This window comes from Rattus norvegicus, chromosome 2 (genome assembly GCF_021556685.1).
Source record: "Rattus norvegicus strain SHRSP/BbbUtx chromosome 2, alternate assembly SHRSP_T2T, whole genome shotgun sequence".
Taxonomy (NCBI): Eukaryota; Metazoa; Chordata; class Mammalia; order Rodentia; family Muridae; genus Rattus; species Rattus norvegicus.
In genome coordinates, this window is record NC_141535.1 from 36,600,874 (window position 1) to 36,625,891 (window position 25,018).

Below are 25,018 nucleotides of genomic sequence, written 5' to 3' on the forward strand. Positions count from 1 at the left end.
CATGCAGAATGAAGATATAAAATAACAATGACTACACTACCACTTATCTGTATATGCCCATATGTACACTAACTACCACTTATCTATATGTGCCCATACGTGTACTATACTATTTGTTAGTTACCACTTATCTGTATATGCCTGTATGTACACTATACTGTTTATGTTACTTATCACATTCGCTTTATCTGTTAGACAGACAGCTACTTCTGAAGGTTTAAAACCTGAACACCTTTGGTGAGTGACTGCTACACTGAGGTACTGCTTCAGTACCCTAATTTATTCACCTGAGTTGCAACCTAGTAATGTGCCAAATTTAATACTCTTTGTCAATCACCAAGCCCAGCTATCCACACAGTATAAAGACTACACAGACAATAAGGTACCCATGTGAACAAAGCTCATTACTTAGTACGAGGCCTCAGTTCTTTTAAGTATTAGTGGACTATCAGACTTTCCCTACCTCATGACAATACGCTGTTAAAAATAAGTAACTTTATTATTTCTGTCTTATTCTATTAGAGATACTCTTAAGAAAAATTCCTTTGTTCTATTTCCAAACTATAATTCTGTAAAATGTGTCCTTTAAAGCTCCCCTAGAGCATATAGAAGTATAAAACAAGCATTTAGCATTTTCCCCAAACTACACTTCAAAGAAAACTGAGGCAGAAATCTCTCTCGTACTACTGTGAGTCCTCACTTCAGAATCCACTTCAAAAGCTAGTAACCTCTGAGAGTTTTCAACAAAAAAATTCAAGCAAACAAACAAAAAAAATGCATGCAAATAAATAATGAACAGTTTTCTCCAGTTTCCCCAGAAGTAACAAACGGCTTCCTAAGACCAAGGTAATAAAAGACAGAGACCTCCCCCTACCTTACATGGTTTTATATGCCTACGGTTCTAGGGGAGGACAAACATTATAAGCCATCAGTTGGTTTTTATGAGAGATGTAGACTTGGGGAAAAAATAAGCACTGAGCCCATCAGAAAATGTTTCTAAGATTCTCATAAGTGTTTTAATGTCTGAAGATCAAAATGTACCTCAGCAACCCACAAAGAAGGCCTGAGCATCTTCACAGCACTGCACTCTAACTTCCTGCAGGAGAGTTTGCTTCATCTCAAGGTTGAGCTCTGTTAATCATTCCCCATAAATTTGCAACATATTACAATCTCTTAATGGAATACCATTCACAAAGAACTGGAAAACCAGCTCACAAGTTAAAAGTGAAAGATTTAACAAAACAAATAAAAAAAAGGGGGGGACAAAAGAAAAAGAAATGAAATTAAAGCAAAACAATAAAAACAGAGACAGGGCGTCCATCTTCTGCGGTTCAGACTCCGATCTCATTTCCCCAATGAAGGTTTCACTTGGCGGCAGGTTTAGTGGCATGGCAAACAATGCCTAACTCAGGCAAGTGTAACAGGTCTGCCTTGGCCAGTCTAGTCATCTAATAATGCACAAATATCACATAGAGAAAACATACAAAACCAAATTAATAGTCAAAATCCATCTCCCAGAAAATGTGGACATAAAGTTATGACTGATGATTAGGCTCACACCTGTTACGTTGATCTTACTTTTCTAAATGTTAACATTTATAAAAAGAAATCTGAAATGCACGTAACAACAAGAAGGTCATATTTAGACAAGTATAATGAAAGTATATTTTATTCAAAACGGCACATTTCATTAACAGTAGGTCTTGCTCAATGGGTATCAATAGCTCTTCTCCACCCTCTCCTCACATTACTGTCTAAACTAAAAACCAGCAAACTGAAAAAAACTGAAAAACCTGGTAAAATGTTTTATATGGCCTTTCTCGTTTACACCACGGTGTAAATAAAGCATGCAAAGAGTCAAGTGTTCAGGGCATACCCAGCCCCATGCACCTCCGCTAAAAGCCTCCTCCACTGCAGACTGCCTTCATCTGCTTTCCTCACTCTGCTCTCTCTTTTTAATACAACAATGTATTACTTCTTTGCTGGAAGTGCGTAATCAGATTGAACAGCTATAAAAGTCATCAGCTATATTTGAAAGGCCTAACTAAAAAATGTGTATCAGTTTCTTCCTGATATCTTATTAAGGTACCTTAAGATACTTTATTAAGGTACAGATAAAATGCTGTAAATTTTTAGATTTGCATGTCCAAAAATGGTAAAGTTTTCTTGCAAAATGGTATCATTAAAAATGCTTAAAGTTATAGCTGACTATTTTATTTGACCAAGTAAAACAAACCAAAATGAGACTCCCATATTCTATAACTTTGAAAGTTTCTTACAAACCAATGTCTTTAATTGTATGGGATTACAGCAAGGTTCCAACAACAATTTAAAATTCCTCCTTCAAATTCAGTAATGAGAAAGTCTATGCTATATACTTCTCTGCTATTGCCAGTGTAAGCTTTCTTTCCTGTGCAGTTTCATAGCCTGGAACCTTATAGAATTCATAGCCTGGAACCTTATAGAATAATTCCAACTTCTTTCTCTCTCATCTTACTCCAAACTCAGGGCTCACTGTGCTCTTAAAGGCTATCAGAGAAGAATATATTTGGCAAATAGTTTACTTTTAACCACATTTATCTTCTCTATCTACTCTAATCCCTTAAATATGAGAACTATGCTTTCAAATTTATCTGGGGGTAAAAAAGAAACCAGAACTTCCTGTTCTGGGATTTCAAAACTACCATTCTGGGAGGAGTTGTATCTTATAATGCTCTCAACATTCCAAAACAGGCATTCTGAAACAAGCATAAAACTCTCAAAGTGCAACAAACTCCAGATGAACTAATGATTTTATTGTAAATCTACTAACTACAACAAGTTTTTAAAATTACATATAAAAAGCCCATTAAATTGTCTCTAGCATATTTTTATGCTATAAAATAGTTACTATCATTTAGCAAAAATAAATAAATAAAATGTATGTATAAGCCAGTCAGTACTCTAAGTTAGTTGTACATTGAAATTTTCAAAATCAACAGCTAATATATATGAATGACTCTGGAAAAACCTAACATTTTTGATAATAATTAGCTACTAAAGCAATGCAGGAATGTAAACCTTAACAAGTAACTGGAGACTTTGGGCCTTGCTCCCATCTCTGGCACCACTCCCTAATGGAGGCTTTAAAAACTGCATTCTGGTTACCCTCCCCAATAAAAGCCAATAAAAGAAAAAGTTCCGGGTATATAACAAAAATTACACAGAATATAAAACAATGGTCCCATAACAACGGAGAGAAACTACCTTAAGAGGATATTTGAAAGAATAAACTAAGTATTTTTCAAATAAATATAAAATATCAAAACCCCAATTTGACTGAATATACATTATGCTTTACTTGGAAAATTCTTAACTCTGTCCTTATTAGTATACACTTACATATACATTTAAAATATTTCTTATACCAACTTAAGTTTTTAAATTCTAAAAAGCTCTGTTTTACAATCTGCGAATTGGCTACAGAAAAGCCAAAGCCAACTATAAAAGGCCAATATTTAATAAATTTTATAAATGTTCAGTTGTAAAATTTCAAATATCCGTAAGTAATAAACTAACCACTTCAGTATAATTTTCTACAGTTGTCTTTTCTTCTTCAAATGTCATTGTTGTTTTCACACACACAAATGTGAGTGTGCACAGACTGACTCACACATAGAGTACTGGCCAATTCCCAGGAAAGCTAAAGGCTATAGTAAGAGACGGAACAGATATTAAAACAGTAAGAAAAACCATAAGATACCAACCTTCTGCACAAGGAACTACTATCAGAGCTCTGTCAATAAAAACCGTGTTAGTTAGATGCTGGGCCACACCAACACTTGATGGCTCACGAAACTTAATATAACATACTTTGGAGGAAAAAGCAAGAGGTGTATTGCTGCAAGATAAAAAGAAAACAAATAGATTAATAAGTATTTGCACAGTTTTATAATTTTCACTTGAAATTTCTTTCTTATAACAGACTTAGGTCATTTTTGTTGCTAAAAATGACTAACGTGAGGGTTGGGGATTTAGCTCAGTGGTAGAGCGCTTGCCTAGGAAGCGCAAGGCCCTGGGTTTGGTCCCCAGCTCCGGAAAAAAGAACCAAAAAAAAAAAAAATGACTAACATGAAATAACAAATTTTAGTCATTTAACACTGACTTGTCTGACAAAAACAGAGGTCACTCTAAGGATTCCCTACAAATCAGTCAGCCTTTGAATGAAATTCAAAACAGCTAACGTGTTATCAGTCAAAATCCCTTTACAGACGTTCCCATCCTCATGACTTCAAACTGTAGTCTCTCCCACCCCTAACCGATTCCCCAACATTTATATTACTAAAGCCATGGTAAAGCCATAGCTAATGTAACACGGGAGGCCCTGGGTTCAATGCCGCCAATCCAAAAAAAAAAAAAAAAAAAAAAAAAATCACCGAAACCTTCACAGTATTCATACAATTCGGTAATATGGAACCAAACAAGGAGTTTTGCATGGCTTCAGGCTACAGAATAAGATGCTTTTTAGGACAAAAACAAAAAGGTTTTACAAACAAAATATTATGTAATTCATTTTGCAAAATAGTAGACACTCTAGTTTGTGTGAATGCTTGTGACCACTTAAGTCCAGAAAAAGATATCAGATCCCCTGGAACTGGAGTTACAAGAAGTGAGTTGCCTAAGGTGGGTGCTGGGAACCTAACAGTAGTGCCTATACTCTAACCACTGAGCAACCTTTCCAGCCCCTCCAGTCACTTTTTTCACTAAATTTGTTCTCTGTGATTCACCACATACAGCAACAAATCCACCCTTACAACAACATAGAATAACATTAAATGGTTAAAGTTACAGCTACACGGTCAACCTGTGATGGTTAGTATTGCTAGTCAAATGGACTAGATCCACGATTACCAAAGAGACAACTGAAGTGGGAAGACCCACGCTGAATATGGTTGCTACTATTCCCTGGACTAAATAAAAAAGAGAAAGCTGTGAACACCATATTGAGGACTCTGCTCCCAAGTGACCCATGAAAGAGTCGTCTGACCCCAAAAGGGGTTGCAACCTGCAGGTTGAGGACAACTGATACAGTACTCCACAGTGTTCAGCAATTTTCATTTTATGGTACACTTGTACATGCTAGGCACTGCGCTACATGGACCCTCAGTCCTTAAGCCATTTTCTTAATCTTCACCTTCACCAGTCTTCCTGAAATAAAGCCCAACTTCACAATTATTTTGTAAACATGTAAATGCTTATTTGAGAAGAGTTATATTGAACATTACAGATTTCATATAGATGCTAACTGACAAGTGAAATTTCTTTATTATTATTATTATTATTATTATTATTATTATTATTACTTTCAATTCAGGGCTTCCCTGTATAACCCTGGCTGTCCTGGAACACAAAGACCTGCCTCCTGAGTACTGAGATTACAGCATGTGTCACCACTGCCAAGTATCAACACTATATTATTTATAAATCAGTAATGTTTATAAATCATATGCTTAGTCTTTCTAGTATATCTAAACTATCTAATAGAACTATTTTTCTTTATCACCACTTTGATTATTTTGATTATTAGGGACTACACTCAGGGCCTCAAACATGCCAGACAAATTCTCTCTCTCTCTCTCTCTCTCTCTCTTTCTCTCTCTCTCTCTCCCCCTCTCTCTCTCTTTTTTTTTTTTTTTTTTTTTTGGAGCTGGGGACCGAACCCAGGGCCTTGCGCTTGCTAGGCAAGCCCTCTACCCCTGAGCTAAATCCCCAACCCCCAGACAAGTTCTCTTAACTATGAAACACACCTCTAGCCCCTATCACTTTAAAATCTAATTTTGATCTCCGGGATTCGCTATGTTGCCCAGGCTCACTTTGAATTTCAAATCCTCCTCTCTCAGGCTTACTGGGAGCTGGGAATACACATGTACCACCAAATCTCATGACCACAGTCTTACTTTTCAAAAAGTTACGCACTCTGTTTTGTTTAAAAGTAAACTTCTGTAGAAAACAGCTCTGTCTGCCCAGCAGCCGACGAAGCACACCTTACATCCCAGCCTTTGAGAGACAAAGGCAGCTCTGGTCTACAAAGCTAGAGAAATCCTGTCTCAATAAACCAAATTTTTTTTAAAAAGGCACTGTCCAAAAGTAGTAGATTTTGACCTCATTTGTTGAATCACGTTTTAGGGTTTTTTTTAGAATATAAAACTTCTGGGTTTTAAGTGGAGAGATTTAAAAACAAAACAAAACAAACAAAACCCACTTCTAGGGACAGGTTAAATTTCTGTGGTCCTAACTGGGTTTTTTTTTGGTTTTTTTTTTTTTCATGAAACATGGTAGTTACTTTACAGTGTTACTCAAAATGCCAATGTAGTTAGCATGTGTCTAACATTTTATTAGTACATCTACATATATACATATACAAGATGTAAAGTGGCTCTCACCCCTTCCTGACGCTTTAACCCTTTGACACAGTCCCTCATGTTGTAGTGACCTTCAACCATAAAATTATTTTTGATGCTACTTAGAAACTATAATTTGGCTGTTTGAATCCTAATGTAAACATCTGTGTTTTCCAAAGGTCTTAGGTGACCCCTGTGAAAGGGTCACTTGATCCCCGAAGGGGTTGCGACCCACAGCTGAGAACACCTGTTTTAGAAGATCTATCAAAATTACATAGTCCAAAACATGGACAAATAGTTTTATGCATGCAACTACTGGCCAACATAGCATTTACCTAAGGACTCCAAAAGTACTTTGTATGGCACAGATCTCCAAGCCTTTCTTACGAAGCGCTGACACTGCCTGCAGACCTACCAATCCCTACCAATCCCTGCTGATGATCAACATTTCCAAACCCATCCAAACTCATTCATTTGTAATTAAAAATTTTAAAGATAACCAACATATGACAGAATTTTAAAAACACTCAACACAGCACATGTCTAAATATTACTTTAAAGCACAGCAATATGAAAAGTGCTTATTACAGATAAAGTAAAAAACGTTTATAATCACAGTGTATGACTCCTTTGATTATACTGTATTGTAATAAATAGGCACATATAGAGGATCAGAAGGAAAAACATGCCAATGAAAGGAGCTTGGTGGAGTGATGCTAAGATCATACTTTCTTGTCCTGCACTCTACATAGAATGGCTGCTCTGGTTAGGTTACAGAAGAAGGCCCCCATGGCTACTATTGTTCCTGAGTTTATCCAGCTGAAGGCACTAGAAGGAGGTGGGGCAGGCTACAGCACGAGTGTGTCCCTTGGAGGAGATTTGATCTTGTTCCTGGCTCCTTCCTGGGGTCTGTCTCTTTCCTAACCACCTTATTTCTGCTTGGCCATAGGCTGAACTATCAGAGCCAGCCAACACACTATGAAGCCTCTAAAATCCTGAGCTGGAGTACTCCATTTGATGAGCTTAGGTGTTTTGCCATGACAACAAAGTAGAACAGACAGACACAGCATATGTAATGTTTTAAAGTTAACTAGGTTACTTTAAGTAACTAAGTTACTTAAGTAAATAGACTTTTACTTTGGTTCTTGGAACTTTGAAAACCAGAATAGTAGGACCCCAGAGCAAGCAAGAAAAACTGCACAGGTAAAAATCTCCCTGGTGGTGGAAACCAAAACAGAATTATCCTTGAGGAGGTTAGTCAACTGAAGGAAGGGACAAGGGAACTTGTACCATACAGATACTCCCCAACTGTGTGGTTGCTACACTATGTTTAAATCTGTAAAAATGCATTCATCTCCACACCATGATGTCTGTTCATTTTTCTGTATAAATATTAATTATAATGATAAGTTTACTGAAAAAAGTCATTTGTATAAATAGGTGTTCAGGAACTATGAAATTCAATTACTGTGCAAAAAGTTGGACAGTAATCCTGGATATTTAATTATCTGGCCACAGGAAAAAAAATCAAATAATTCTTAGTATTTTCAATGAATGTCTACATAAATCCTCTTTTAATATTGTGTATTATCTGTGCAAGTGTACGCACAGGTAGGTGCACCTGTGGAGGGAGGGAAGACAACTTTCAACAGCTGAATTCTCTTCTTTCACACTGGGTTCCAGTCTAGAGACTGAATTCATGTTATCAGCCTTGACCCATATTATTGGCCTGTTTAAATGAAAGTTTAATGTTTAAAATTAAAATGAAACTGCCCCCTCTGCCCCCAATCTGTAGGATCCTGGCATTCACATAAAAGCAGGGTGAGGTGGTTTGTGGCTGAGGCACTAGCTCTCTAAAGTAGATCCCCAGAGTGAGCCAGCTAAGCCAGTCTGTCAGAGCTTCAGGTCAGAGAAAGAAAATTTTTCAAAAAATAAAGTGGAGAGCAAAAAAGGAAGACACCTGATATGACCTATTTTCACATTTCACTAAAGAAATGTATCTCCAATTTTCAATCAAACAACTGCTCAACTTCTCAACAGTAATCACAAAACAATGTTTACGTGATAATCAGAACCACTATCATTATCTTTGACAAAAGTACTACTGACTGAATTTTTATACACTTCAGGCCCAAAATACAAGTATATCCTTAAGGACCAGCTAGCATAACTATATTATGGAGAGGAAAACCTAATAAAGTTTATCAGTATTCACTACAAAACCAAAATGAAGCTCTACTCCTAAACTTATAAAAACTAGGTAAGAGTTTTTGTCAGGCAACAACGTTGCCAAAGGAATTATTGTGACATACTGACTCCATTTTAATACAAACAGCAGACCATTTTACCCCCTTTGATCTTTAAATCCCAGTTAATAACTTTTTTTCATGCAGGAAGAAAACTGGATTTACTCAAGACCAGTCCTGAAGAAGACAAGGTGGATTCTTTAAGATGCATCTTCCCCAATGCCAGTTAATACCTGGCAGTGTTTTACCATCATACAAATGGCATTTCATTGGGAATGAAGAACATTCTGTAATATATTTCTTCAGACCCTCTACTATCCCAAGGCTGGTTTACAAGAGGTTCATGGGCATTGTATTTTACTGACTGGCTTCCAATCCTTCCAGGATACAGCCCTCCTACGAACACTCTTTTAATTACTAAATGTTGAGCATGGAAGATAGCTAAAAGCATCTTTAAATGTTAAGAGATACTACAAATGTTAGTGCCACAGTTACATCAAACCTTATGCTCATGCACTTATGCAGGATTCTTGTCAAAAATATACTGCTTGAATCTCAGCCTATACTCTGACTATATGTCATTCTACTAACCTACATCACAAAATGTCAACTTCATTAAAGATTTATTTTTTTTTAAGTGAGGAAGGGGCTGGCCGGTTCTACACTGGAGACAACTATATATCATGGTATTCTCTGAAAATATACTAGATAAAAGGAGGAGGGGCACTACTAAAACATCGAATTTTCTTTTTTTCTTATTTTTGTTTTGTTTTTTCTGAACATATACTAGATAAAAGGGGGAGGGGCAGTACTAAAACATTGCATTTTCTTTCTTTTTTCTTATATTTGTTTTGTTTTTTGAGACAGTTTCTCTTCACCCACAGAGCACTGGCTATCTGAACTTGACCAGGGTGGGTTTGAACTCAGGGGATCCTGGTCTCTGCCTTCTAGAGTGCTGGGATTAAAGCATGTGACACCACGCCCAGCTAGAATAATTGAGAATTTAATAGTCAACCGCACCAAGAGAAAAGAATACTAATGGGCATTCACTGTTTTATTTCAACTTTTCTGAAAACATGAAATATTTCCAAGAATAAAGGAATTAACATTAAATATCCACATTCGTAAGAAATCCAGTGGTTCTGCTACTTACAGAGAGTAGAGAGATATATTGTTCTGTGTGCATGACTATGAAATGAGCCAAAATCTTTTCCCAAAAATCGTGAGCAACTTTTCCTTCAAATAATTTTAGCATAAAGAACAAAATACTGTGAACCTTAGTATTTTCTTAAAGTTTATAAGCGCGAAAATGTTAAGAACAGTAAAACCACGATGAGTTTTCTGATTAGTTAATATTGCACAGGGGAAATTTACCACTTCAAGTACATTGCCTAGGAAGCGATATCGACATATAAATGCCAATGAAGCGCTGGATTTTAAACACATGTTCACAGTAGTGATAATTCTGCACTGACTTATACTTTTTGAAACGTTTGAGCCAGTGTGACCTTTTCGGAGGAAAATTCAGGCTGTTGCCAAAAGGAAAGATTGACGTAGTCCTTAAGATCGTGAATATAGGCTCGGTTAGAAAAACCGAAAAGATGGTAAATGTCTAAGATCACTCGGGAGAACAAAAACAGTCCGGATTCCATGTTGTCATCCGCACTCTGTCTCATCAGCACTTGCTAACAGCCTGACACTAAGAACTAAAGGTCCGGGCGTTGGCGTTGCTGGCGTTCTCCACGATTCTCCCAGTGCAAAAACGTTATAGGCATTTGCCATGAGGACTCCCGCGGCCCACCTGCGGCCATCTTAAGTTCGGGGTAAACCAAAGGCCTGGGGCACCCAAGTCGAAGACCGGGCATCAACCACAGTCCTGGGAGCTCGACAGGGTAAGGTACTCCTGAGTCTTTTGCAGGAACCCCGCGAGGAGCTTAATCAACAACACCCCAATGCGGAGAACCCCGCAGCCCGCCTGGTGCCCACATCAAACATGGCCGCCTAGGTAAGCGCGCGGTCACGTGACGCCCGCGCTTCCCCCGTGCCTCGGCGCCGGAGGTCTCGATGGCGGCGCGCCCCTCCCCCCGCCGGGCTCCAGCACTCACTCTGGGGGATAGAGTCGTAGCTCCTCGATTTCTCCTAGGAAGGAAAAGAGCGTCCGCATCTGCTCGCTGGTCACCGCCGAGGAGAGGTTCGTCACCTGAATCACCGTCGTAGGGAAAAGGCCGAAGCCTAAGCCCAAACCGAAGCCGCCGCCGCTGTTCATCCCGGCCCTGCTGCGGCTGCCTTCCCGCTCCCCAACGTCCACGACGCGTCAGCGACCGAGCCTGGGAAGCGAAGGCGCGCGGCCGTGAGCGCGCTCCCGCGTGCTAATTCGCGGCGCCCGGCAGGTCTAGCCGCCCATCGCGCGACTCTTCTGCTCCGGGGGCTGCGCGCGCCGGCCGGAAGCGTTGCCCTGGCAACGCGGCGGCTCCCTGCGGGGTCCTGGCTGCTCCAGCTCTGGGGCCAGGTCGCTGGGATTGTTGCTAGGCTTCTCCTAGGTCTTCAGAGAGGTTACCAGCTGCTGTAGCGAGGGTTGCTGCAGGGGTTGTGCCTACAAACTCCATCACGTCTCTATGCTTCTGTCATTTAAGAAGCCCGGCTCTTTCTCCAAATCAGGCGGAGGAACCCAGAGGCCTGGGCTGCAGTGGGGAAGGGACAATGACATCTGGACATTATAAAATAAATACCTGACCAAACTATAGCTTCATTATTAAATGGCTGCAACCCCACTTAACCTATTTTCAAAATTGGCAGGCACCCTGATTATGAGAATGCTTGGGAATTTTCACGCCAAGGATGGAGGTTAGGGTAAATGAGTGAATGAACGATTTTGGTGTCAATTTATAATGTGCATTTTATTCACTAGTGGGCCTTAATATCTATGCTATTAGGCAAAGGCAGATAAAGGACACAGACAGTCTACATACAACTTGCACCTTAAGTCCTGGAGTTGCCCCACAAACCACATGAAAACTAAACTCAGAGGGATAGTTTATTGAACTCACACCCCAAGACTGATCAACCAGAGCAACAGCTCAAAGCTGAGCGCTGGACATTTCTTATGGCCATCTTAAAAAAGGTTAAAACCACAAAAACAACAATGAACTCATAGGCAGGTGCTGGAAGTGCTGCCTGGTGGGCGGAACTCAAGATATTTTAAACATCGTGACCTTTAATTTGATGGGTCCTACATGAAACTAATGGTTGTGGAATTTCTTAAGATTAACAAACCTCATACAGAACACAACAGGGTAATTGATCAGCATGACCTGCTCTGAGTCAAGTTATTTTTGTGTCAATGATTGGCAGGCACATTACAGCAACAATATGAAATAACCTGGCAGGCATAGAACAAAATGGCTACAGCTCCGCCGGGGGGGGGGGGGGGGCTCAACACATGCACTATTATTAAGACTTTGTTTCCCTTTTTGAATTTGTTCTGGTGGTCTTAAAGCAACAGTAGAGCCGAGGGTGTAGTTACATTGGTAAATGTTCACCTTGTGTACTTGAAAGCCCAGTGTTGACACCATAAACCTGAAATTGGCATAAACCTGTAATCTTGGTGCTGGAGAAATGGATGGATGGGTGGATATAATGGTAGGTTAAAGAGCTGACACCTGATTGGGAAGCAGGGCAATGTTTCTAAACTCTGAGTTACTGTAGTGCATATTCTTCACCTGTATCCACTCATACTACATTAAATGTACTTCTTGTAAAGGACTACAACATTAAATGTACAGTGTGTGTGTGTGTGTGTGTGTGTGTGTGTGTGTATCTCTAGTTCTAGGGGATTACATCCCATCTTCTGACCTCCTCAGACTCTTGCACACATGAGGCATACGAAACTATGCACATACACATGCACGTAAAAATAACTCCCTAACATTTAAATTACCATTGTGCATTGTGGGCATGTACACACATGTAAGTCCGTGCATATATATGCATTATCATGCTGTGCGTGGAGCTCAGAGGACAACTTTGTGGTCATTTCTCTCCTACTCCACCTTTTTTTTTTCCATCTTTATTAACTTGAGTATTTCTTATTTACATTTCGACTGTTATTCCCCTTCCCGGTTTCTGGGCCAACATGCCCTTAACCCCTCTCCCTCCCCATCCCCTTCTCTATGGGTGTTCCCCTCCCCATCCTACCCCCATTACCGCCCTCCCACCAACAATCACGTTCACTGGGGGTTCAGTCTTGGCAGGACCAAGGGCTTCCCCTTCTACTGGTGCTCTTACTAGGCTATTCATTGCTACCTATGAGGTTGGAGCCCATGGTCAGTCCATGTATAGTCTTTGGGTAGTGGCTTAGTCCCTGGAAGCTCTGGTTGGTTGGCATTGTTATTCATATGGGGTCTCAAGCCCCTTCAAGCTCTTTCAGTCCTTTCTAAGATTCCTTCAACGGAGGTCCCGTTCTCAGTTCAGTGGTTTGCTGCTGGCATTCACCTATGTATTTGCTGTATTCTGGCTGTGTCTCTCAGGAGAGATCTACATCTGGTTCCTGTCAGCCTGCACTTCTTTGCTTCATCCATCTTGTCTAATTGGGTGGCTGTATATGTATGGGCCACATGTGGGGCAGGCTCTGAATGGGTATTTCTTCTGCCTCTGTTCTAAACTTTGCCTCCTTATTCCCTGCCAAGGGTATTCTTGTTCCCCTTTTAAAGAAGGAGTGAAGCATTCGCATTTTGGTCATCCTTCTTGAGTTTCATGTGTTCTGTGCATCTAGGGTAATTCAAGCATTTGGGCTAATAGCCACTTATCAATGTCCTACTCTGCCTTTATGTAGGTTCCAGGAATAACTCAGGTTTGCCAGGCTTGCACTGTGTACAAGCCTTTAGTGCCTTTAGTGGATGAACTGTCTTGCCAGGTCTACCATTAGTCATTTACCTCCCTAGGGCAGTGGCTCTCAACCATCCTAATGCTGTGACCCTTTAATACGGTTCCTCCTGTTGTGGTGAACCATAAAAGTATTTTGTTGTTACTTCATAATTTAATTTTGTAATTTCCATGTATGAACTCTGCCTTGCTCACAGGTTCGTGGTTCAGTTACCTTTCAAGCCCACCTGCCTAGGGTTTGTACCACCCACAGTGGGCTGGACTCTCCCAAATCAATTAACAATGAAGAAAATAACCACAGGCATTTACATAGGTCAATCTGATTGAAGCTATTCCTCAGTTAAGGCTCCCTCTTCCCGGGTGTGTAATAATGATAACTTAGGTCCAGTTAGTTGATAATATTGCTCAAGACTTGTTTGTGTGACACGCTCTAAGACCAAAGATACTTCCCATGCTCTGAAAGCACGGTGGCGTATAACTATGTACACTGCTGTTTCTGGTGAAACCATGTATTACAGAAAGAGTAAAAGCCCACTGGAATGGGACAGGGGCGAGGGTGGGAGGGAGATATTTTTCTGCTGCATTGATTCTCTAGCACCCTCTTGCTGACAATGTTTAATATTGCACCATCGGGCGTTCATTTTCACCTTGCTGGAAAGCAGAGATGAATTTGGAGTTGACTCCTCTACTGTTTGTGACCACTAAGCTTCTCTCTGTAGTTGTCTAAAACTCTTACTTGCCGGGGCTGGAGGGCATCTTCGCAATTAAGAGCACACACTGCTCTTTCAGAGGACCTGAGTTAGACACCCATCACCAGTGTCGGGCTGCTCAGGACCTCCTTGGAACTCCAGCCCCAGGGCGATCCAACTCCTCTGGTATTTGTGCACCTTGTTCTCATAGGCACACATCTATGTAAACTTAAAAATAATGAAAACAAGTCTTAAAAAGTTTTAACTCAGGGCTGGAGAGATGGCTTAACAGTTAAGAGCACTGACTGCTCTTACTGAAGTCCTGAGTTCAATTCCCAGCAACCACATGGTGACTCACAACCATCTGTAATGGGATCTGATGCCCTCTTCTGCTGTGTCTGAAGATAGCTATGGTGTACTTATATATAATGAATAAATGAATCTTTTTTTAAAAAAAAGTTTTAACTTTTGAACATGTTAACTTGCTTCTTGGATTTGTCCTGCCTGCACAGTCTAGTAGTGAAACGGATTGAGAAAAATCTAACACAACTCAAGCCAGTCAGGCTTGCAAATCAGTCACTGGCACGGCTATGTGAGACACTGAGAATTTAAGCAGTTTCATGTCTGTCCCAGGGGTAACTTTTAAAAGAGATTTGTTTTTATTTGTTTATTTCCCACACACATGCCCTGTTGTCCAGAGGCCAGAGATGCATTCAATTCCCACCATGACAACAACAAAATGGGAAAAAATGTTTCAAAATAAAACATAAGCCAAATGAGTAGTGTTTTGCTTTTCTCATTGCTGTGATAAATACTCTTGACAAATAAACTTGAAGGAAGGACTTATTTTGGCTCACAGTTCCAAGTTACACAGTTATGGGGAAGACACAGCAGCAGGCATCAGAGAAGCTGGTCTCCTTACATCTGCAATCCAGCAGCAGAGAGAGGGCGAGTTCTGGGCTCAGCTCACTTTCTCTTCTTATACAGTTCAGGATCCAAGCCCAGGGAATGCAGCCACCCACAGTAGGCAGGTCTTCTCACACCAGTTAGCTTAACCAAGGGAGTCCTCCACAGGCATGCCCCAAGGCCTATGTCTAGGGTCATTCCATATCTTATTAAACAGAAATTAACCATCACACACACAAAAAAAATACCAAGTTTTAAGACATTGCAGTTTAATTCAGGTATATTGTGTTTATTCAAAAGGAAAAGGAGTAACCTTCCCGAATACTGGGAGTCCCCCTTCCTGGGTGCTTGGATTGAACTCAGAGCCTTTCTCATGTCTTAAGGCTCTATCACTAAATTGCACCCCTAAACTTATGTTTAATTTACAAGAAGAACTTTATGACATAATTTCCTTAAAAACCACAGTGTTTCTGCTGGCAGAGAGAAAAAGACTAAGTTTTCTTCAGTAGAATGAGACTGGTTATATCAGTCATATTCCAAGACAGTACACAGCCCAGAATTAGTTAGCCACCAGTAAAAGGATTCTGTATTTTCGTGTGCTTTTTTGCATTATTGTTTTGTTTTTTACTTCAGAGGAAAAAAACATGAAGATGGGACAATAGAGAGGTACAGCAGATTTAGGAAAAGTTGGAGAGGAAACAGAATATGATCAGAATATATTGTATAAAAAATTAATAAAAATATAAAAGGTAAGCATCATATATTGATTTATGCAAAGTACATGCTGGCTTCAGTGAGGTGGTCATTCTAGAACTTTCTCTGCCTGTGTGAATTTGTTTTGTATTTTTTTAAACATCTATTTATTTATTATATATGAGTACAATGTAGCTGTCTTCAGACACACCAGAAGAGGACATCAGATCTCATTACAGATGGTTGTGAGCCACCATGTGGTTGCTGGGAATTGAACTCCAGACCTCAGGAAGAGTAGTCAGTGCTCTTAACTGCTGAGCCATCTATCTAGCCCTGTTTTGCATTTTTAAAGGCTTTATATTATTATTTTATGTATACCGGTGTCTTACCTGCATCTATGTTTGTGTAGAACCTGTGTGCCCCATGTTTTTTCCCTGGATGGAAATAGTGGAGAAGAGGACATTAAATGGAGTTATAGATGATGTCAAGCCATCCTGAGAGTTCTGGGAACTGAACACCACTCCTCTGCAGCCAGTGCCCTTAAAAACAGAGGCATCTCTCTAGTCTGTTTTGCTTTTTGAAAGTGGGAGCTTGCCATCTAGCACAGATTGGTCTCTATCTGGAATCCTCTCCTTCGACCTACCAGGTTCTGGGACTCCAGGAGGCCCCCACCATGCCTACCTAGTAACCTAGTTTTATAGAATATGAAGTTTTAAAGTAATCTGCAAACAAATTTCATGTGTTCTTTTCCCTTTGTAATATGAAGAAATGGAAAATATTTGATAAGTCAGAACTAAGTTTCTCTGCATGTAGAGGTAAGAATGTACTTGAAGGAAGCCTGATGTTGTTGGCATATTGTTTTACTATTTTGGGAGGGTTCTTATATTTCTACATCCCTTCCAACTCTTATTCCTCTCTTATCCCTTCCAACCCCCAACAGTAGGTAAAGGGAAAGAGGAATGTAGATCTCCTTCAATCAACAAAATAGACTACTTCCTGATGGTTAAGGGCCTTGAGTTCCTTGGGACAAGTCCAATCTTCATGATCTAACTTCTCATCTTTTTGCTCTCAAACACTTGACAAACCACAATGACAGCAGCAGTGTTCTTGGAGCACCCTCTCGGGGTTCCCCCATTTATACCCTCTCCAGAGTCCCCAGAACTAAACTATCTGCAGAGGACAAAGATAACGCTCCTGCTAGAGCATGAGGCAAATCATAATCACCTGCTGTGAAGCCACCTCTTATCCCACACCACACCTAGGATTAAAACAAAAACACATTCTCATAACATAACTGGGTTTTAAAGAAACCAACTCCTAACTACAGGGGGTGGCAGTGCAAGCCTTCAATCCCAGCACTCAAGAGGCACAGGCAGATGAATCTCTGAGTTCCAGGCCAGCCTGGTCTACAAAGTGAGTTCCAGAACAGTTGGGTCTGTTGTTACACAGAGAAACCCTGTCTCAATAAATAAAACAACAAAAGAGATCCTTAGAATTCAGAAAGTGATCAGAAGCATAAAGCAGTTCATTTACTGCCGTTCAGAAGTGCATGACAGCATGGTATGCATAAACACATACATTTCATATAAATATTTGCATCTTTTCCCAAAATGACACTGTGCTGATCCCCTAGCTTGGGTTTTGTTTCTTGAACTATTTTTCTGGCTTTTCCCTCACTTCATCTTATCAGTTCTGTTCATTCCCCAGAGCCCACAATAAAGGCAATGAGCTCCAGGACCAGTGAGAAACCCTGTCTGTTTCAAAACATGAGGTGAAGAGCAAGCAGAAAAACACCTTGACCTCTGACCTCCACACAGGCATATGTACATATATAAGTATTTATATACTCATGTACGCTTTCATACAGATAAGATGAAAATATCAGCTATACATCCATAATATCAGTGATCAATCTTCTTCTCTACAAGCCTTTAGAATTCACTAGAAAAGCCACCTAGCGTTCCTCTTGAAAGGTAAAAGTTTTAAAGTTGCCCCCCTAGACACAAAGTTTAGAGCAGAAGAAAGAAACCGGTTAGGCCCTAGAATTGTATGTTCCAGGAAGCCCCTCCTAGGGCTATAGAATAGGTAATTACATCTGCTGGTTCAAGCAGCTTCTCCCAGGAACTAGCAGATCATAAAGTTGAACAATCTTGAGAAGCAGGAAGCAGCTTCTCCCAGGAATTAGCGGACCATAAAGTTAAACAATCTTGAGAAACAGAGAGTTTCTCCTTGTGATTTTTCACCGTTATTCTTCACACTTTCCAATGACACCATCCCTGCCCCCTTGGGTTGTGGTTTCTCCCTTTAAATACCCTTTCTCCCAGCCTCTCGGGGTCGAACTCCACTGCCCCTTTGTGGGATATGAGTCTTGACCCCAGTGCACTGGTTCCCGTTAATAAACCTCATGTGGGGGTTGGGGATTTAGCTCAGTGGTAGAGCGCTTGCCTAGCAAGCACAAGGCCCTGGGTTCGGTCCCCAGCTCCGAAAAAAAGAAAAAGGAAAAATAAATAAATAAACCTCATGTGATTACAGCAAGGACGGTCTCACGTGAGTTCTTGGGGGGGTCGTGTCATCCCAAGTCTTGAACAAGGGTCTCCCCACTCCGGGGGTCTTTCACTCTCTTTCTCCCTCTCTCCTTCTCTCTCTCTCTTTCTTTCTCTCTCTCTCTCTCTCCCCCCATCTCTCGCTCTCACTTGCTCTCTCTCTTGTTCTCTCTCACTCTCTCTCTCTCAAAAGAAAAGATTTTTAAGTACAATTTGGTTGATATTTATTATTCACAGAGGATTTCATGTTTCATATTTTTTCCTGAGCAAATATAGCTAAGCTGGGGCAGAGGGGCTGCTCAGGAAATGGCCAAAGAGTAAAGCATGTGCTCTGCAAACATGAGGTCCTGATTTTAAATCACCAGAACCTATGTCTTAACAAAGCTAGGCATGGCCATGTGCGTGTTTATAGCCACGGGGTTATGCAGGTTTGGAGATAAGGTGGTCTCATTGGCTGCCATTCTAGCTCCAGGTTCAGGAAGAACTCTTTTTTTTTTTTTTAAGATTTATTCATTTATTATATATAAGTACACTGTAGCTGTCTTCAGACACACCAGAAGAGGGCATCGGATCTCTTTACAGATGGTTGTGAGCCACCATGTGGTTGCTGGGAATTGAACTCAGGACCTCTGGAAGAGCAGTCAGTGCTCTTAACCACTGAGCCATCTCTCCAGCCCCAGGAAGAACTCTTATCTTAAAGGAATAACATGGAAAGTGACAGAGCAGTGTGTTGGTATTATGGTAGATTGAATGAAAATGGCACCATAGGCTTAGACCCTCATTAGCAGAACCGTTTAGGAAGGATTAGGAGGTGTGGTCTTGTTGGAGATTTGTCACTGTGGGTGGACTTTGAGGTTTCAAAAGCCCATACCATTCTCAACATTCTCAATTAGTGTTCTCTCTCTCTCTCTCTCTCTCTCTCTCTCTCTCTCTCTCTCTCTCTCCCTCCCTCCCTCCCTAACCCTCCCTCCCTCTCTCCCTCTGTCTCTCTCATATGCTTGTGTATAAAGACGAGGACTCTCAGCTACTGTTCTAGCACCATGCCTGTCTGCTCTTCTCACCATTTGTGCTAACACTCTGTGTTAAATTAAATGCTTTCTTTTTTTAGGTTTCCTTAATATTTTATAACAGCAATAAAAAATATCTAAGACATGTTCATGTTTCAAGAATTTGAATACGCTTATATATTTTTTAAATTAAAATATTTTTGAGATGGTCTTTCTCAGCCCTGGCTGTCCTGGAGTTGGAACGCCTTCCCCATCTTTCCATTTCTTGCTTCAGATCACCTGTAATTCCCTTCCCATGGCCATCCCCATGCTCCCTTTACATTTCCTGGCTTCTGCGGTTACTCCAAGTTCTATCCGCACGCCTGAAGATATAGAGCTAGGAATCACAGGTGACAGAAAACATGTGACATTTGGTTACATCCCTCACTATAGTCTTCTCTGGGCTCAACCATGTGCTAGCAAACTTCGTGATTTCACGTTTTCGCTGCAGCTGAATGGTACCCCAGCACGTATGCGCCATGTTCTCAGTACTCATTCATCTGCTGGAGGGCATTTAGGTTGCTTCCACTCCCTGGCTTTTGTGAATAGAGCAGCAATAAACACTGCTAAGCGAGTGTCTGTGAAGTGGGACGTGGGGTGCTTCAGGCAGATGCCAAGGAGTACGGAGTTGGGCCATAAGGCAGATTGATTTTTAGGTTTTTGAGAATTCTCCATACTCATTTCCAGAATGGCCGCACCACATTTACTCTCTCCCCAACAGTGAATGATGGGTCCCCTTTCCCTAGAATCCTCACAACATTTGTTGTCAGCTATTTTGTTAGTCATAGCCATCCTGACTAGGTTAAGACGAAATCTCAAGGCTTTACTTTGCATTTCCCCAATTTACTAAGGATGAACACTTTTTGAGGTATTTCTTAGCCATTCTTATTTCTTCTATTGAGAGCTCTGTTTAGATCTCTAGTCCATTTTTAATTGGGTCATTTGTTTCCTTGACTTCTTGATTTCTTCCTTCCTTCCTTTCTTTCTTTCTTTCTTTCTTTCTTTCTTTCTTTCTTTCTTTATTTATTTATTTTTAGTTCTTTATATATTCTGGATTTTAATCCTCTGCCAGATGTATAGCTGGCAAAGATTTTCTTCCTTCTTGGGTTTCTTACCCATTAGAATGATTGTTTCCTTAAATGTACAAAAGCCTCTTAGTTTTAAGAAGTCCCATTGTCAACTGCTAGTCTTAATTCTTGGGTAAATTCGGTCCTATTCAGAAAGCCTTTTCTTACGTGCTGGAGAGATGGCTTAGTTGTTAAGAGCACTGCCTGTTCTTCTAGAGTCCTGAGTTCAGTTCCCAGCAACTGTGTGGTGACTTATATACATAAATAAATAAATCTAAAAAAAACCTGGAAAGTCCTTTCTCATACCTGTATCTTGTAGGGTTAGTGCCTATGTTTTCTGGTAGCACTTTTAGCATTTTATGTTTCAAATTGAGGTCTTTGATCCACTTGGAGCTAACTTTTGTTCAAGGTGATAGACACAGATATGGTTTTGTTCTTGTGTATATGAATGTGTAGTTTTCACAGCACCATTTATTGAAGATGAAATTTTTTTCTTCTTGTGCATTTTTCTCTTTTGTCAAGTATCAGATGATAAAACAAAATACAGAGAACTGGAGGGAACATACTTCAGCATAATAAGAGCTCTCTCTCTTTCTCTCTTTCTCTCTCTCTCTCTCTCTCTCTCTCTCTCTCTCTCTCTCTCACACACACACACACACACACACCCCCAAAGCAATCCCACTAAAATTGGGAATCAGCCACCCCTCCCCCCTTCTCTTCTAAAGTGCTGGAAGCACCAGCTAGAGCAATAAGGAAGAGAAGGAAAGTAAAGGACACAATTAGGAAAAAAGTCAAACTGTTTGTAGATGATATGCTATCATACATATGAGATCCCAAAGAGCCCATCAGAAAACTTGAAAGAAAAAAATCAACGATTTTACAAAAGTGGCAGTGCACAAAATAAACTTATAAAAATCAGTAGCCTTTCTATGCACTGCCAGCAAACACGCTAAGAAAGAGATCGTGGGCGGGCTGCCATCTACAATAGCATCTAAGAGAATAAAATGTTTCAGAATAAACTGGCAGGGAAATGAAAGACATTAGTAATGAAAACTTCCAATCTCTGAAAGAAAGAAATTGAGAGAGACACAAGAAAACGGAAATACGTTTGTGTTCATGGTTTGGTAGAATACATACTGTGAAAAATGACTGTTTTACCTAAAACAATTTAGAGATTCAATGTCACCTTAAGGGGGGGTGTCTAAAATTCATAGGAAACCAGAAAAGAGCAAAGATAGCCAAAGCAATCAAGCAAAAAGAGCGATACTGGTAGTATTGCTGTTCCAGTGCCAAGCTCAACTAAAGAGCTACAGGAATAAAACCAGCGTCTTACGGGCACAAAAGCAGACACGAGGACCAAAGCAGAAGACCTAAACATGCGTATTTGAGTACGCTTTCCCTTTCCTTTCTTTCTTTTCTTTCTTTTTCTTTTCCTTTTATATAGGGGAAAGTTTATTGTAGGTATGTGGGCGAGCACAGACAGAGGCAGGACATCTGGGAGAGTCCAACTGGACAAGACCAGACTAAGCTGGGCCATGTGAGGGGCGGGGGGAGGCAGGTGTAGTAGTCAAGAAGGCAAAGGTACAAAAAGGACGAGCAATTCTTTTTCTTTTGAGACAGTTTCCCTTCATATCCTTGGCTGACTATTCGGAAACTCTCTCTGTGGACCAGGCTGGCCTCGATCTCACAGAGAGATGCTTCTTTCTGTCTCCAGCGTGCTAGGACTAAAGGCGTGTGCCGCCATGTCCAGCTCACTTTCCTTTCTTGGGCTTTGGAGATAGTATATCCCTGTGTTAACCCAGTGGGCCTCAAACTTGCAAGGATTTCCGGGATTACCGTGAACCAAGCTCAGACTTGTATGATTTTTCTGTTTGAAACAACTATAATGGCGTCTTGTCCTTCACTTCTAATTATTCCTTCTTTCTTTGCTCCAGTTTCACAAAGACTGTCAGCAATCTCATTCTTTTTTTTTTTTTTTTTTTTTTTTTTTTTTGGTTCTTTTTTTCGGAGCTGGGGACCGAACCCAGGGCCTTGCGCTTCCTAGGTAAGCGCTCTACCACTGAGCTAAATCCCCAGCCCCTCATTCATTTTTCAAACGTACTTTTTTTCTGCTTTGTGGTTGTCTTTTCCTCCCTCCCTCCCTCTCCCCCCCCCAGCCCTCCCCCCTTTCTCTTTTGGTTTTTTGAGACATGGTTTCTCTTTATAGCCCCGGCTCCTCAGGAACTCCCTCTCTGCCTGCCTCTGCCTCCTGAGCACTGGGATTAAAAGCATGTACAAACATGCCTGGCTTTTGTGGCTTTTCTAATTTGGACTTTCTTTACCTTTCTTGGGTTCTAACATGCTTTTCTTTTTCTATTATTTTTTTTTAAAAAGAAAGTCCTATGTACCTGATCTTTAGCTAGCTATATTGTGAGTGACTTTCTTGTAACACCCTTCTAGAACAACAGATGCAAAATAGTCAGTGCCCAAGGCTACCTCGTATCCATTATATAGTAACTCCTCCTCGAAGGAGGGTTGTTTTACTTTCCTTTTTTTTAATTTTAATTTTTTTTATGATACACCAGAAGTGGGCATCGGATCCCATTACAGGTGGCTGTGAGCCACCACGGGATTTGAACTCAGGACCTCTGGAAGAGCATCCAGTGCTCTTAACCACTGAGCCATCTCTCCAGCCCCCAGGAGGTCTTTTTTTAAAGATTTATTTCATTACTTATTTGTGTATATGTCTGATTGCACTTGGATGCAGACACATGTGGGAACCAGCAGAGGATGTTGGGTCCCCTAGAACTGAAGTTATAGGCGGCTGTTGAACAGCCCTACCATGGGTGCCAGGAAATAAATTCCATTTCTCTGCAAGAGCAGCAGCACTTGCTCTTAGCCATCGAGCCATCCCTTCAGGCTCAGTGATTATCATTTTTATATGTCACCATTTTAAATATTCACGTAAATGAAGTCCCACTCTTACACACATATACAGAGGGGCAGGGAGATGGCCATGGGCAAAGACACGTGCTCTGACCTCTGGAGCCACACAAAGGTGATCTTATAAAGCTGCTCTCTTACTTCCACACATGCACCATGGCACACGTGTGCCCCTCCCCTAACATCTCCCACACGACACACTCGTGCGCGCACACACACACACACACACCACTAATGACAAGTTAATAACTTGTTAAAAACTAAAACTTTGGTTGTATTGTATAATTTCCAATCTCAATATTTAAGCACACTGTTGTCAGGATGTCATATGCGCACATGTTTTTATTTGGCTAAGTTCCTAGCAGCAGAGTTCCTGAGTCATGTGACTAATTAAAGATCGTTATAGCTAGGGATATAGATCAGTGGTAGAACAGTCAGCTGGTATGTAACAGGCCTGTGCTTCAAATCCCAATACTGAAAAAACAGAAGAGAGAGAGAAGAGGACCGGGAGAAGGAACCATGTGAGATGTGGAAGGTGGCAGTGACGATGCCCGTTTCTGTACCTTTCCATTGCTGCTCTTAGCAGCACTGCAGAGCCTAGGCACTGTTTGCGTATGCAGAACTGTCTTAAGCACTAGGCTTCCAGGTTGCTAGGAAATGGGGCACCCATTGTTATTAGCGTCAATGTGACAGACGCAAGTTGACTCCCAAATATTCTGCAGCAGATTCCGACGCCTAGTTATAACTGCAGCATACACATACTTACACATAAGCACATATATGACTGTATGTGTATAGAAGCATATGCATATGCAAATAACTGGTTTGTAGCAGTGCTCGTGGCAGATTCCATACTGACTCACAGATAAGGCAACATATTTCCAGAACCAAAACCTCTACCAGCAATTTCTAAATCTAAGAGTTCACAACCAATTATGACAGAAGTAAGATTTCTTCAAATAGGCTAGATTTTAAAAGTAGTGTTTTGAGAGCCATGCCAATAAATGTACCTTGGTACATGATACTATCTGCTCTTATACTGATTTTTGAGTGTTTTTTATGTTTTATTTTCCACATAGGGCTCTTTTGCTTGCATGTATGTCTGTGTACTAGATGCATACTTGGAACTCGCAGAAGCCAGAAGAGGGGGTCAGATTCCCTGAGACAGGAATTACAGATAGTCACAAGCTGTCATGTGGGTGCTGGGACTTGAACCTGGGTCCTTTGGAGAACGAGTCAGTGCTCTTAACCATTAAGCCATCTCTCCAATCCTTTCATATTGATTTTATGAGCACCAGTGTCGCATGCTGAATTCCTCTCTCTTGAAATCAACCTCAGTGATGTCTTTGTTTCATGTTGCTGTAACTTACATACTGACACGGTATACTTTATAGAGAAAAGAGATTTACTTACTTAGCTCCTGATTTTGGAAGGTCAAGAACATGGTGCCAGCTCAGCTCTGATGAAGGCCTCGTGCTGGCAACATCAAAGCTGGAGCATGGATCAAATGATACGACAGAAATCAAGAGAAAAATCTGAGTCAGGCAACTTACCTTATACCAACCCATTCTCGTGTGACTTCATCCATGTCTCAAGACTAGCATTAGTTCCTTTGGAGAAGTGCATGACATGATTAATTAGTCTT

The 25,018-nt window shown here is 40.7% G+C and overlaps 1 protein-coding gene across 4 annotated transcripts in view; it reads right to left on the reverse strand.

The window, feature by feature from the left end:
• Srek1 (splicing regulatory glutamic acid and lysine rich protein 1) overlaps window positions 1-10,972 on the reverse strand; it is a 35,445-nt gene extending 24,473 nt beyond the window's left edge. For 3 of the 4 annotated variants that reach the window (XR_015668259.1, XR_015668258.1, XM_087631696.1), the window contains exons 1-2: window positions 10,732-10,972; window positions 3,747-3,880 (exon numbers count right to left, since the gene is read on the reverse strand). Coding sequence is in view for 2 of the 4 variants with exons in the window: in XM_087631696.1 (XP_087487822.1) it covers window positions 3,747-3,880; window positions 10,732-10,892 (295 nt within the window). In the remaining 2 variants the exon portion in view is untranslated. 4 annotated transcript variants of the gene reach the window in all.
• Between the last annotated feature and the right edge of the window lie 14,046 nt (window positions 10,973-25,018).